Genomic DNA, 11662 nt, shown 5'->3' on the forward strand with positions numbered 1-11662 from the left:
GACTATGACAGCCGAAAATACAAAATTCTTCAAAACCAACTGAACTGTACACACCGCTGACCTAGCCCAGTACGTGTATTTGTGTGTATACCGCTAAATGGACGATTTTGGAACGAGCAAGGAATCTAGTTCTGCCTACGATATTCCGACAGAACTAGGACTAGAAGGAAATATTGAGATACCCGAGAGTGTGAAAAAGTAGGTTTCGTAATGTTCACGTCTATGTCGTAGCACACACAGCAGTCTATCAATTAAGGGTTTAGTTAGCTCGATCTGTGCTGAGGTGGGCTATAGTATAAAGGCCTAAACGTATAACGTATTTCCGGAATTACACGTTGCACGATCTTGTTTTGGTTATACAGTAGCAATACTGTAGAGATTATCGCACAATTTAGTGTAGGCCCTGGCCGCGTCAATTCTTAGTCGGAAATGTGGTAGAAGTAGCTCACTCCTATATTAGCCTATCTTTAAGTTAAATTGTCTTGTTATGCACATATGAATCAAGCCTAGATATATATCACCTAAAAATAGAAGTAGACCTACTGTAGGCCTAGGTATGTTGTTAAATAAAGCAGCCATGTTTCAGTTGTCTGTAACTGATGTGTAAGTAGATATGTCATGGTCTACTACTATAATTTTTCAGTTGATTTTAGATCACCAAGAATTCTTGAGACAAGCATTCTCGAGACATACAAGATTAAGGTATTATTCCGAGTTGCAAACTGGTAAACTAGTAATGAATAACTCACAACGTACTGTAGGCTTGAAAAAGGGTTTAACAGATTTTTTGAACATTTTCAATATTTGCAGACGACTACTGCAGAGCCATATACAGTCTGTTATTGCAATAAATGCAACTATACTCAATATTAACTAGTTTTCCAGTAGTACTTTTTAAGAGAACTCACCCAAGAAAGAACCTGGCCATGGAAATCAAACAACCAAATGACTGACCGCTTTCAACCCCAGTCCCCTCCCATCGAGACTGAATGTGTGATCATCGTCATGTGTATATCACGATACCCTTAGAAAGGGAACAGATCCTACGCATGATCTTAGACAAAAGTTTTCCAGTGGTGTAGATAAAAACAGCAAACAAGTTCAAGATATAACTTCTGTATGTGGGGTTGATTTATAATATAAATCTTAACCTACTAGCACTGATAATACAAGTGTAGGATCTGAAACGTTCCTTGGTAGAGATACTGTAGCAGACGGGTCATTCCATGTCAAATCAACCAGTGGTCTCTACATGAGCTACAGAGCTCTCTTCATGGTATAAAGACTGAATTATGAGCTTTCAAAGTCGGAAAATATCACAAAAGTGGCTTTCCGCAAATTGTGCATGCACAAACGGCCATTTCGACCAAATTTCAACGGGCCATATCTCGAAAACGACATGGAGTATGACTTTACTTTTTTGTTTGTGTTCATTTGGGCCATACTCAATCATTCTTATGAAATTTCATTTAAATCTGAGAGGGTCACCTGGGAAATCTTTCAGAAAATTGGTTGATTTGAGACAGAATGACCCAGATGTTCAACCTCTTGGGTTCCATGTTTCTGAACATGTTACTAATCCAATCATTTCTGTGACCAGTGTAAGAATGTTGCTCTAGTAAATACTGTACACTGTGTTATGTTGTTTGTTTTATTTTGTTTGTTTGCTTTTATTTTCATGATAAGTAGAAGACAGATAAAACATTAATGATGACAAAGAAAGATATTCATGCATCAATCTGTATTGCAAACCTCAACAGAAAGGAATCATTTAGCAGGAAAATAAAAGTTGCTCTCAGTTATAATGTAAAACTGAGAACAACATTGTATTTTCCCGCCAAATGTTTTAAAACTTGGAATATAAGTTACATAAAAACATAAACTCTTAAGTTTCAGTTTTGACCAAAATCATATATTGACAAGGGCAAATAACTACTTTGTGGTTTTCAATAGCACACCTAAACCATTTCAAGTATATAATTCTTTAAAGGCATTGAAGACTCGCCCCAAACAGCGTGCCACCATCTTTAAAAAGTTAACTTTCTGTTGCTTGCAAGTGATGTTTTGTTTGTGTCGCTACAAAATGCAGACAGTAATGAAATGTGAAACCTTGTTATCGTTAGCTGGACCTGAGATGTCCATCGCTGTATCGTTTGTACACTGTGCTGTGGGTATTGACCGCAGCTGTTTGTACTGACTGTACACTAATGTCTAATTACCGACGGTAGCAAGCTATGTGTGTGTATTTTCTGGGATCGATGGTGGTGTCTAACACTTCTGTTACACCTCATTCTAAACTAGGCCAGATTACCGGCATTAGACGTTTCTTTTTGCGCGAGTCTTCACACCCTTTAATGGTTTGTGATCATCCCAGAGGTTGCTCATATACAGTAGTTTTAGATTCAATAAAAGTTCAGCAGGTCATTCCACATTTTCTGTTAATACAGTCAGTGCTTAAATGATATATTTGTGATTTTTCTTCATTTTCACAGGATGTCTCTCAGTCTTTCCAATGCTGGAGTTCGGGACTGGATATTCCGTCGCAGAGAAACCGTTCGACCTTGGGGGGAATTCCTGTCTTCAGCGAGGTTCTCAAAGCCATCTAGTGTTGCCAATGCAAGCCAACGGGTTGTAGCAAACATTGAACACTTTCAGAGCAACTACATCTTTGTTTTTGTTGGCCTTCTACTTTATTGTTTGTAAGTGCACACATAATTGTACATTTTACTGCAGGATTTTACATACAGTGGAAATATTTAGTTTTAATACTGTTTGATAGAAGAGACTATTAAGAGGTTAAAGATTCTAAAGGCAAATTCATCTGTAAATTTGTTAGAAACTTGAAAAGCTTCATTCCTGGTGAGGATGAGGCAATTCATCTGTAAATATGTTAGAAACTTTCAAAGCTTCATACCTGAGGAAGTTTTAGAGGCATTTTCATGTTAAGTCACCAGCATGCTTTATTGCTACCCTTGCTTGTGGAATTTAACATGTGTTCTACTTACTTGCATAGGCAATCATTTACAGTTTTCTGAATTAAGCTGGTTGTTAGAGAAGATATTCAGTATATAACTGTTAATTGCTACTAGTTGTGTATATAATTTACACAAAATCTATCTGCAAAATAATCTAGCAAATTGTAACATTAATGATTCTTCCTCTGTTAAGTGGTAAATGAAACTACAAATTTATTATTCCTCCTCAGAATCACATCTCCTCTCCTGCTGATAGCATTGGCTGGAGTGTTTGGTGCCTTCTACTTTGTGAGCGTGAAAAATTCTGGACAAAAGCTGAATATTGCAGGTACAGTAGAAAATATTGTTCCATACTTTTTGTAAATTGTGTTATGCTAGAATAATTAGCAGAAAGACTAACAGAGTTTCATTAAAAGTCCAGTATATATAAGCACAAATAGGATACTGAAGAGATTCTGTAATACCACTCTGAAGTTCCCTTTAATTCACACTATATGCATCCCAGCTACCATCCTATTGTTGATTCTTGTAACATATATATCTGAGACATACATAAGATAACATTATGACCATGTTACGAACATCATCCCCTCCTAGCACATCTGGTACATAAATTTCAATTGTAATTTTCTCACTCGTCTGAAGGTGAGTTATCTTTTGCTTTTTGGTTATGTGTGTTCAGGTCATTAGAGTTACAAATAAACTTGGTGAATAAAATATTTGAGCATTTTTAATTTTTTGGGGTCATGTCACAATTTCTGTTGCAGTATCATATTTGTGCATTTATATATATGCCAAAATGAATCGGAAAAAACGCGACATACTTTCAGAGTGAATTGCTGCCATTGTACAGTTAGACTAGTTAGTCATTGGTAGATTCCAGCTGTTAGGAATGTTTGTCAAACCCATCATGTGATGATATGACAGAGTTGATTACTCAGCATCAATATCTGAAGTGTGTTTTTTTTTTAATGTTTTTTTTTTAATGCTTTGTATGTTACTTTGGAAAACACCTTTGTCCACATTCACCTGCAGTAACTCCAGAATATATGTGAACCTACATATATGCTGTGGGGTATATACAGTAGCATCATTCAAACATACATTTACCTACAGTAACTTCAGAATATATGTGAACCTACATATATATGCTATGCGGTATATAGCATCATTCAAACGTACTGTACATATCATTCAAGCATACAATTTTATAAATGTAGTTCATTACCATTGGTTGTATGGATATAGAAAACAAGCCACACCAATGTCAAGATGAGAGAATCACTTAGTGATTGTAGGGCACAGAGGTCAGCAGTGGCGTAGGAAGGTACTTTTGAGTGGGGGGGCTGAAGACTGATGGCCGGCCTGGGGGAGGGGTCTAAGGGGAGGGGGTGTCCCCCTCCCCTTTGGAATTTTTTGCATTTCCAGGTAGCCTCAGATGCAATTTGGTGCAATATAGCACACTTCAACACCCACTCCATTTTGTAAACTTAATTTTGTATTTTCACCAGGCCTTAGATGCAATTTGGTGCTCCAAATGAGATTTTTTTTCTCATTTGGAAATGAAAAAGGGGTTTTCTGACTTGCAAAGCGGGGGGGCGGAATGATACTTCCGCCCCTCCACATTTTTCACTGGGGGGGCTGGCGCCCCCCCAGCCCCCCCGGTTCCTACGCCCTTGGAGGTCAGGATAACATTACCATTACTGTTGTTCTTGAAAGTACAGTACAAGTTGTGAACTTACATTTTATTTTATATTATTTTTCAATTTAGGTTATGAGTTGACTTTATTCCAGCAGTACGTAGCCATCGCTGCATGTTCTCTTCCGATCTTCTTCTTCATCGGGGCAGGGTCAGCCTTCTTTTGGGTCATAGGTGAGTTGTGAGCATTTTCATGTATATGTGGGGAAGGGCATTTTTTCATCGGTAAAGGAAGCCCATTTCACATGCATCAGTTGCCCCATTTAAGAACAATCAGGAACCAATTCCTATAGACTTTAATCTGTGTTTATCAGGGCTCGAAATAGACGGGGGCGAAGGGCGATTCAGTTGTTAACGCCGGTGCCTTTCAATCATAAGGTCCCCAGTTCAAGTCACTCCAAGATTAATGTATGTCGTCCAGTTACAGAGTTGTTGACAATTGACAATTCATAATCATGGACGTTAAATATGAATGTAAGAGACTGACTTCGGTCAGCTAGCAGCTTTGATAAGCCAATGAGGCTTCTTCGCGAGTTCCTGCTTGCAGGAGGATCTTAAAAATCCAGTAGATGAAGGTTTGTTTATCCTGTGATATCATCATTTCATGGTTTTTTCTTGTTTCTCTTCTCTTCTCCAGGAGCATCCTTTGTGGCTATCATGCTCCACGCTGTGTTCTTCAATACACAGATTGATGGTGTGGATGATGCAGAGACTGAACTCATGATGGATGAAGTGTAAGCTACTATTCCCTTGATTCTACTCACTCCCTACCTTAATTCCTCATCAGCAATTGATATTTTCTTTGTTACAATATTATTATATATATTTTCTTTAATATATAATTGCTAATTTCTTCTTATCTTGATATTCATATCATTGCATCTATCTTTAGGGTTCATCGTGTATTAAGAATCATACACCATATTTTTAATTGAATGCATTTAAAACCTGCATTTTTTAGGGACCAGAGGCTTTGAGATACATTGACCAGTTAATGCATTTTTCAGTACTTCAGTGTGGGTACTGTATGTCATGTAATGTTAACTTCAGTACTGTTAGGTGTTTCTCTATTTACTTAGGCTTTAAATAACTAAATGAAATGAATGGTGCAATGGACTTCAAATAACTGGACTCTACTGTGCAGATGTATGTGCAGTAGTTTTACATTAGGAATGGTAAGATTCAAATCTGGTTAATGCAGGCAATAGAATTCTCATTAGTCCAGATTTTTTACAGTAAGCCAAAGGTTCACCAATCCTACCTACAACAAGCACAGTATCATTACAATACATTAATATGTGGCATCAAAGAATCAATACCACTGAAAAATACAAATTGGTTCTCTAATCTTGTTGGTAAATTAGTGTTGTTTTGAACACATGAAATCATACCTATTGTACAGTTACTGCAAATAGTCACAAATTTCTCAATTTTTAACATTGTCAGCTAATTTTTTGCTTTTCTTTTCTATTTTGCTTTTTTTTTCTGTATAAGCCCCATTCACTTTCAACTTACATGAGAGAATCTGACATCTACACTCAGATTCTTGCAGCTTTTCTATTGTTTTATTTTACAGCTATCTTTTTTAATGCTCGCTGTGTGTGTTTTCTGTTTCTTGTTTCTTAAAAACAACCAATCCAATTAGACCATCAAACGCTTTGTTTTTAGACTTTGTCAACAACAACAAAAGTAGAAGTTTGTGTTCCTTCTCATATGTGAAATATTCTTACCTCCCTCTAATCGTCACATTGTCTGCAATGGAAATAACTCTCTTTTAGAGAGTGTCTTCATTACATTACTGAAAAAATAAGGATAAAATTGGGGATGTGAATGTTGAAAGTGCCATGTAGGTGAAACTGTTGTGATATCATGCCAAGTCAAACCCATCAATGTGAAAATTTGTTTTGTTGCAACGTTTTTGTTCCTTTTTATATTTCATAAGGGGTAAAAAATGGGAAAATTTTGCTCTCTGGTATAAAAATTTGACCAGCGTTAGTTTTGTGATGTCATCACTTGAACGTCGTTTTGAAGTCAGAAGGGAATTGTTTCATGTGTACAAAACTGATGTGTATTCATTATCAATTTATTTTATTTTCAATATCTTTCTTTCTTCTTTTTTTTTTTTTTTAGAACTGTGGGCTAGACGGTATCCAGGACCTATCGACTTCACCGACTTACCAACTCACAGACTTACCAACATTTGGCTGTTGGGTCTTGAAGAGGTTACGTTTGAAATAGGTTCTTTCTGTCGCTATGACAACTAAATCAGTTTGGAAATCAACAGTGTATCACAGTGAACTTTAACCCTAATAAGTTTGTGACTTCATATTTTTATATGACTGGTCACCTTGGGGTGTGTTGGAATGGGGTCTTAACCTTCCTATTGAACTTTCTTTTTAAAACTGAGGTGAAACTTAATACACTTTTAACAGTTCAAGTTTATTACAGCAAATTATAAATCTATTTATTATCATTTATATTTCTAGCAATCTCTCTCTTTATTTAAGATATTTGTTTTCTACGTTATCAAATCAAGTCTGTTTAGTTATTAGGTTACACAGGAGACATACATTACTGTGTTTCTATGTTGGTCTGACAAACATACATGAAACACACTGTTATTGATTTTTGTGGGTTTGGATACATATGGGACACACAATAATATGGTAATGTGGGTTTGAGGTATATATGGGATGTCCCATTTATACCTCAAACCCACATTACACACATTGTCATTGAACATTATGTGGGTCTGAGGTATATAGGGCACACTCATTGTTATTGTTATGTGGGTCGTTGGTATATATGGGACGCACATTGTTATTGTTAAGTGGGTCTGAGGTACTGTATATGTGGGACGCACAATGGTATGGTAATGTGGGCTTGGATACATATGGGACACACATTGTTATTGTTTTGTGGGTCTGAGGTATATATGGTACACACAATGTTATGGTAGTGTGGGTTTCAGGTATATATGGGACACAGAATGTTATGGTAATGTGGGCTTGCATACATATGGGACACACATTGTTATTGTAATGTGGGGCTTAGGTATATATGGGACACCCATTGTTATTGTTATGTGGGTCTGAGGTGTATATGGGACACACACTGTATTCTTGTGTGGACCTGAGATACACAGTGCACATTATATATACCTAAGCTACATAGAGTATTGGTTGTAAACCACCAGCCATGTTAATAATCTGGACTATATAATCTCAAACTGTATTCTGTTTGATTGAGTTCATTCAATTCAAGATATAGAGATATTATCCTAAATAAGTATTAGGTGTGATTCACTTTCAAATTACTCTGGTTGTGTATATTAGCCCCATGGAGTATGTTTACAGCCTGTCCATCAGGCATCCCTTTATTGTTTTCATTACTTCTCATTCCCAACAATTTCATGTTTCTAAGATATTAATTACCTTCACATTAAGGTCATTCTATAATAATCTAGTGCTGTTATTACAATGTAAAGAAAGCACACGCACACACACACCTAAGATATAGCTTTAATAATTCATATATCACATATTGTTTGTTCTTTGAGTTCTTTGTATCAAACATTAATCAATTTTTTCCTGTTGGCCTTCTGTGTGGTTTTATTCTTCTTACACCAGACTTTAAATTAAGGATAATACCTGATTAAAATGTGGCTTTGTTGTGTGACTGTTGAGCATATCGTGCCATTGACGTCAATGTAAACAACATGCCCAAAAACAAATATTTATATGATGACTATTTCATTTGGGGGAGCAAAGTCCTATTTTAATGAGTCAATACATACGTCTGTGTCATTAACCCGAAATTGAAGTGTTCTGTACAGCCCATCTTCCGAACATTTAGTTGCAACAATTCATGTGTTTTATTTAATCTTTTCTGTTTGATGAGTAATATAAGTAATATTTACTAAATGTCTTCTAAATCTATTATGTGATACAGTTTTGAGAGCTTCTGTAGTTTCTTTTTCTACACAATAGTTCCAAGTTTTATATTTATTTTTCTACTATAATATTAGCCGTTTGAGAGTTTTCATGTATTTTTGCTTTACTACATTCATGATTCCCATCCCGTTCCACCCCCCCCCCTCCCCGACAACTTTCTGGGTACAAAAAAAGTGAATCTCAATCAAACATGTACATGCACAGTGTTGTCAGTTCCTAAGCTTCAAATGATGGTGAATTGGCCAGCAACAGGTTACAAATATGTGTGTACACATCAGATCATATGACTGACTGTGTGATTATTGACTAGCTTTTATGGTATTTCTCATCAATAATTCAAATTATTTTATTCAACTAATTTTGTCGCTATTGGGTGTTAGGCTTAAAATGTCACGCTATATTAAAATATTTCAGCTTGTCTTTTGGAACTTTTCTTCATGTGTTGAAACTACTTCCTGTCATATTTTTGGTTCTACTATCTTTTGTAAAGTTCTGTAGAAAATTTAAAAAAAAAAAAAAAATTTGAATATTTTAAAACTGCACCATCAACTATGAATGATGGTTTGACAGTCTTAGTAACAAACATCACTGCCATTTTTTATGAATATTCATAAAGCTGTTCTGTTAGTCCAAAGTGCAGTAAGGTGAAGTTACATTGAGGTGAATGAACCTACTTTCTTTTTTTTTTTAATTTCGACACCCACATATTAGGTTATTCATGACATGTCAGTGGTTACCATGGTTACAATACTTGGCCAATTGCCAAACTTGACGGAAGTGTAGTATCATTTAAATAACTAAACTGGTTTCTCTTCAGCTGTCGGTTGTTGAGTTTAAAGTATATAAGGTTATCATAATTGTGTTGTGTTGTGGTTGTGAAGCAATTACTAGATCCAGTATTAATATCAGTAAGTCACGTTATTTGAGTAAAGTTGTACTTAAAAATGTTATTAATATCTCCATCTAGTCACGGGACAGGTGAGTTATCCCACATTACCAATGGACACAAATAAGATAGGAAAAAGTATTTCTGTCAAATAGTGATTGAGACAGAGAATTGTCCAGTATATCTTTAAACCACGGCCAATGTATAGTAATATGTCTGGGAAAAGATGCATAGCAATTGTGTGTAGTCTGTGTTAAGTAAAAGATTTGAAACTTATTCGCTGTACAGTTATGCTACCATTATCTGATAACATGATATATTTGGATTGAAGTACTTGCTGGACTTTCCTTTATGCAGAGCTTTCTTAGTTACACTACAGGGTAAATGTCTCAGTGAGAAACATTCTTACTATAAAGGCCAGGATCTTGAACCTACTTTGTAAAATATAGAAAATCTAAGGTGAGAATGTGGTTAGTACTGGACCTTGAGGGTGGGATATTTCAGGGCTAGCAGTAACTAAAACACCGAAGGTTAGAGAGCAGAGTTATTCTTCCAGTCTTGCAGCTTTCCCGTCCAGTTCTAAAAACAACAGAACTTCTGTGGTGATGAGGATATTGTGTAGAATCGTATTTCGTGCCCAACTTCCACATCCCAAAACTTTGCTTTAAAAATCCGTTAATCGCACAACGTTGATGCGAATAGGACATAAATGTCAATATTGTTGTACTGTTTAGTAATGAGAGCTACATATCGGTGTTATCTGAGACGGTATTTTCTACATTTTCATATTGACACACAAGCTAATTATTGTATAAAGATTATGAGAGACAAAAGTTTTGATCCTAGCAGGCAGGATGATTAGATTAGATTAGATCAACTTTATGAAACCACGAGGGTCATTGCATGCGATCACCTCCTCTCTGAAGAAAGTCCTGCTTGTAGATTGGCATCGGCTGGTCCTCATACTTGTTCCATATAAATGCATAGTTTGACATTTTAAACTACTCTGAAACAGTAATGAGCATGTACCTAGCGAGCAATTGCAACACGGATGTGTGTCATACTGTGCAAACCATGTACATGAATATGTAACTTTGTGCTGGGAGTTTTTCTGGTTCGATTACCGCACTAGCCGAATGATGTGAGTTAGAATCTGGCATTTCTCTATTCTGAGCGTAGGCTTATGTGAATTAAACTGAAATTTGTGTGTAAAGTGGGTTACAAAATTTTCGAATTTTCCTGTAAGTTTTCTTTGGGCTAACAAATATTTATACCATTTATTCGGTTTTCAAAACTTTCTGAAGAATAAAATTTGACTCCACTAAAATCTGCGTGTGTTTTTTATTAAATTCTCAGTCGTCAAAACAATCAGTATTATGAATGTTTAACAGTTGCACACACATTGGTGACTGGTAGAATATTTAAACACCAAGAAATAGTGGACATGAGTATATATGCTGTGTTTTATTGACTTCCAACGATAGTGCGTTCATGCTTTTGATTTGTACATTTGGTACTTTTTAGTACATTGCATTACCGTAACGTTAAGTACGCAGTTAACGGCTGGCTAATGCTTTCTGTCAAGGGCGTAGGAACCGGGGGGGCTGGGGGGCGCCAGCCCCCCAGTGAAAACTATGGGGGCGGAAGTATCATTCCGCCCCCCCCCCCCCGCTCCGCGAGTCAGAAAACCCCTTTTTCATTTCCAAATGAGAAAAAAATCTCATTTGGAGCACCAAATTGCATCTATAAGGCCAGGTGAAAATGCAAAATTATTGACAAAATCGATTGGGTGTTGAAGTGTGCTATATTGCACCAAATTGCATCTGAGGCCACCTGGAAATGCAAAAAATTCCAAAGGGGAGGGGGACACCCCCTCCCCTTAGACCCCTCCCCCAGGCCGGCCATCAGTCTTCAGCCCCCCCCCCCACTCAAAAGTACCTTCCTACGCCACTGCTTTCTGTGGTCCACCAATCAAGGCGGTGGATTTGACCAGGTACGCCAGAGGAGGGCTTCGTCTGGTGGGAAAGTCAAATGGAGATGGGTCGCATGGTATGAGATTAATTTAAGGAGGCAAACCACAAACATTTCGCCAAATATGAATAATCTGTGTATCACCGGCGTATCATGAGGTGGCCAACCGTCGCGGGTT

The 11662-nt window shown here is 36.8% G+C and overlaps 1 protein-coding gene across 1 annotated transcript; it reads left to right on the forward strand.

Moving 5' to 3' along the window:
* Window positions 1-3: 3 nt before the first annotated feature.
* Window positions 4-10840, forward strand: LOC139977127 (prenylated Rab acceptor protein 1-like). The gene is made up of 6 exons (XM_071986228.1): window positions 4-198; window positions 2493-2699; window positions 3206-3303; window positions 4747-4848; window positions 5312-5408; window positions 6805-10840. The coding sequence occupies exons 1-6, from the start codon at window positions 98-100 to the stop codon at window positions 6815-6817; spliced, it is 618 nt and encodes a 205-aa protein (XP_071842329.1). The 5' UTR covers window positions 4-97; the 3' UTR covers window positions 6818-10840.
* The last annotated feature ends 822 nt before the right edge of the window (window positions 10841-11662 follow it).

This window comes from Apostichopus japonicus, chromosome 12 (assembly GCF_037975245.1).
Source record: "Apostichopus japonicus isolate 1M-3 chromosome 12, ASM3797524v1, whole genome shotgun sequence".
NCBI lineage: Eukaryota > Metazoa > Echinodermata > Holothuroidea > Aspidochirotida > Stichopodidae > Apostichopus > Apostichopus japonicus.

Bases quoted from the DNA above. Each gene is read 5' to 3' on its own strand.
- LOC139977127 (XM_071986228.1), top strand. From the start codon at position 98: ATGGACGATTTTGGAACGAGCAAGGAATCTAGTTCTGCCTACGATATT. The intron at 2,700-3,205 runs GTAAGTGCACAC...ATTCCTCCTCAG, and splicing joins GGCCTTCTACTTTATTGTTT to AATCACATCTCCTCTCCTGC. The intron at 3,304-4,746 runs GTACAGTAGAAA...TTTTCAATTTAG, and splicing joins ACAAAAGCTGAATATTGCAG to GTTATGAGTTGACTTTATTC.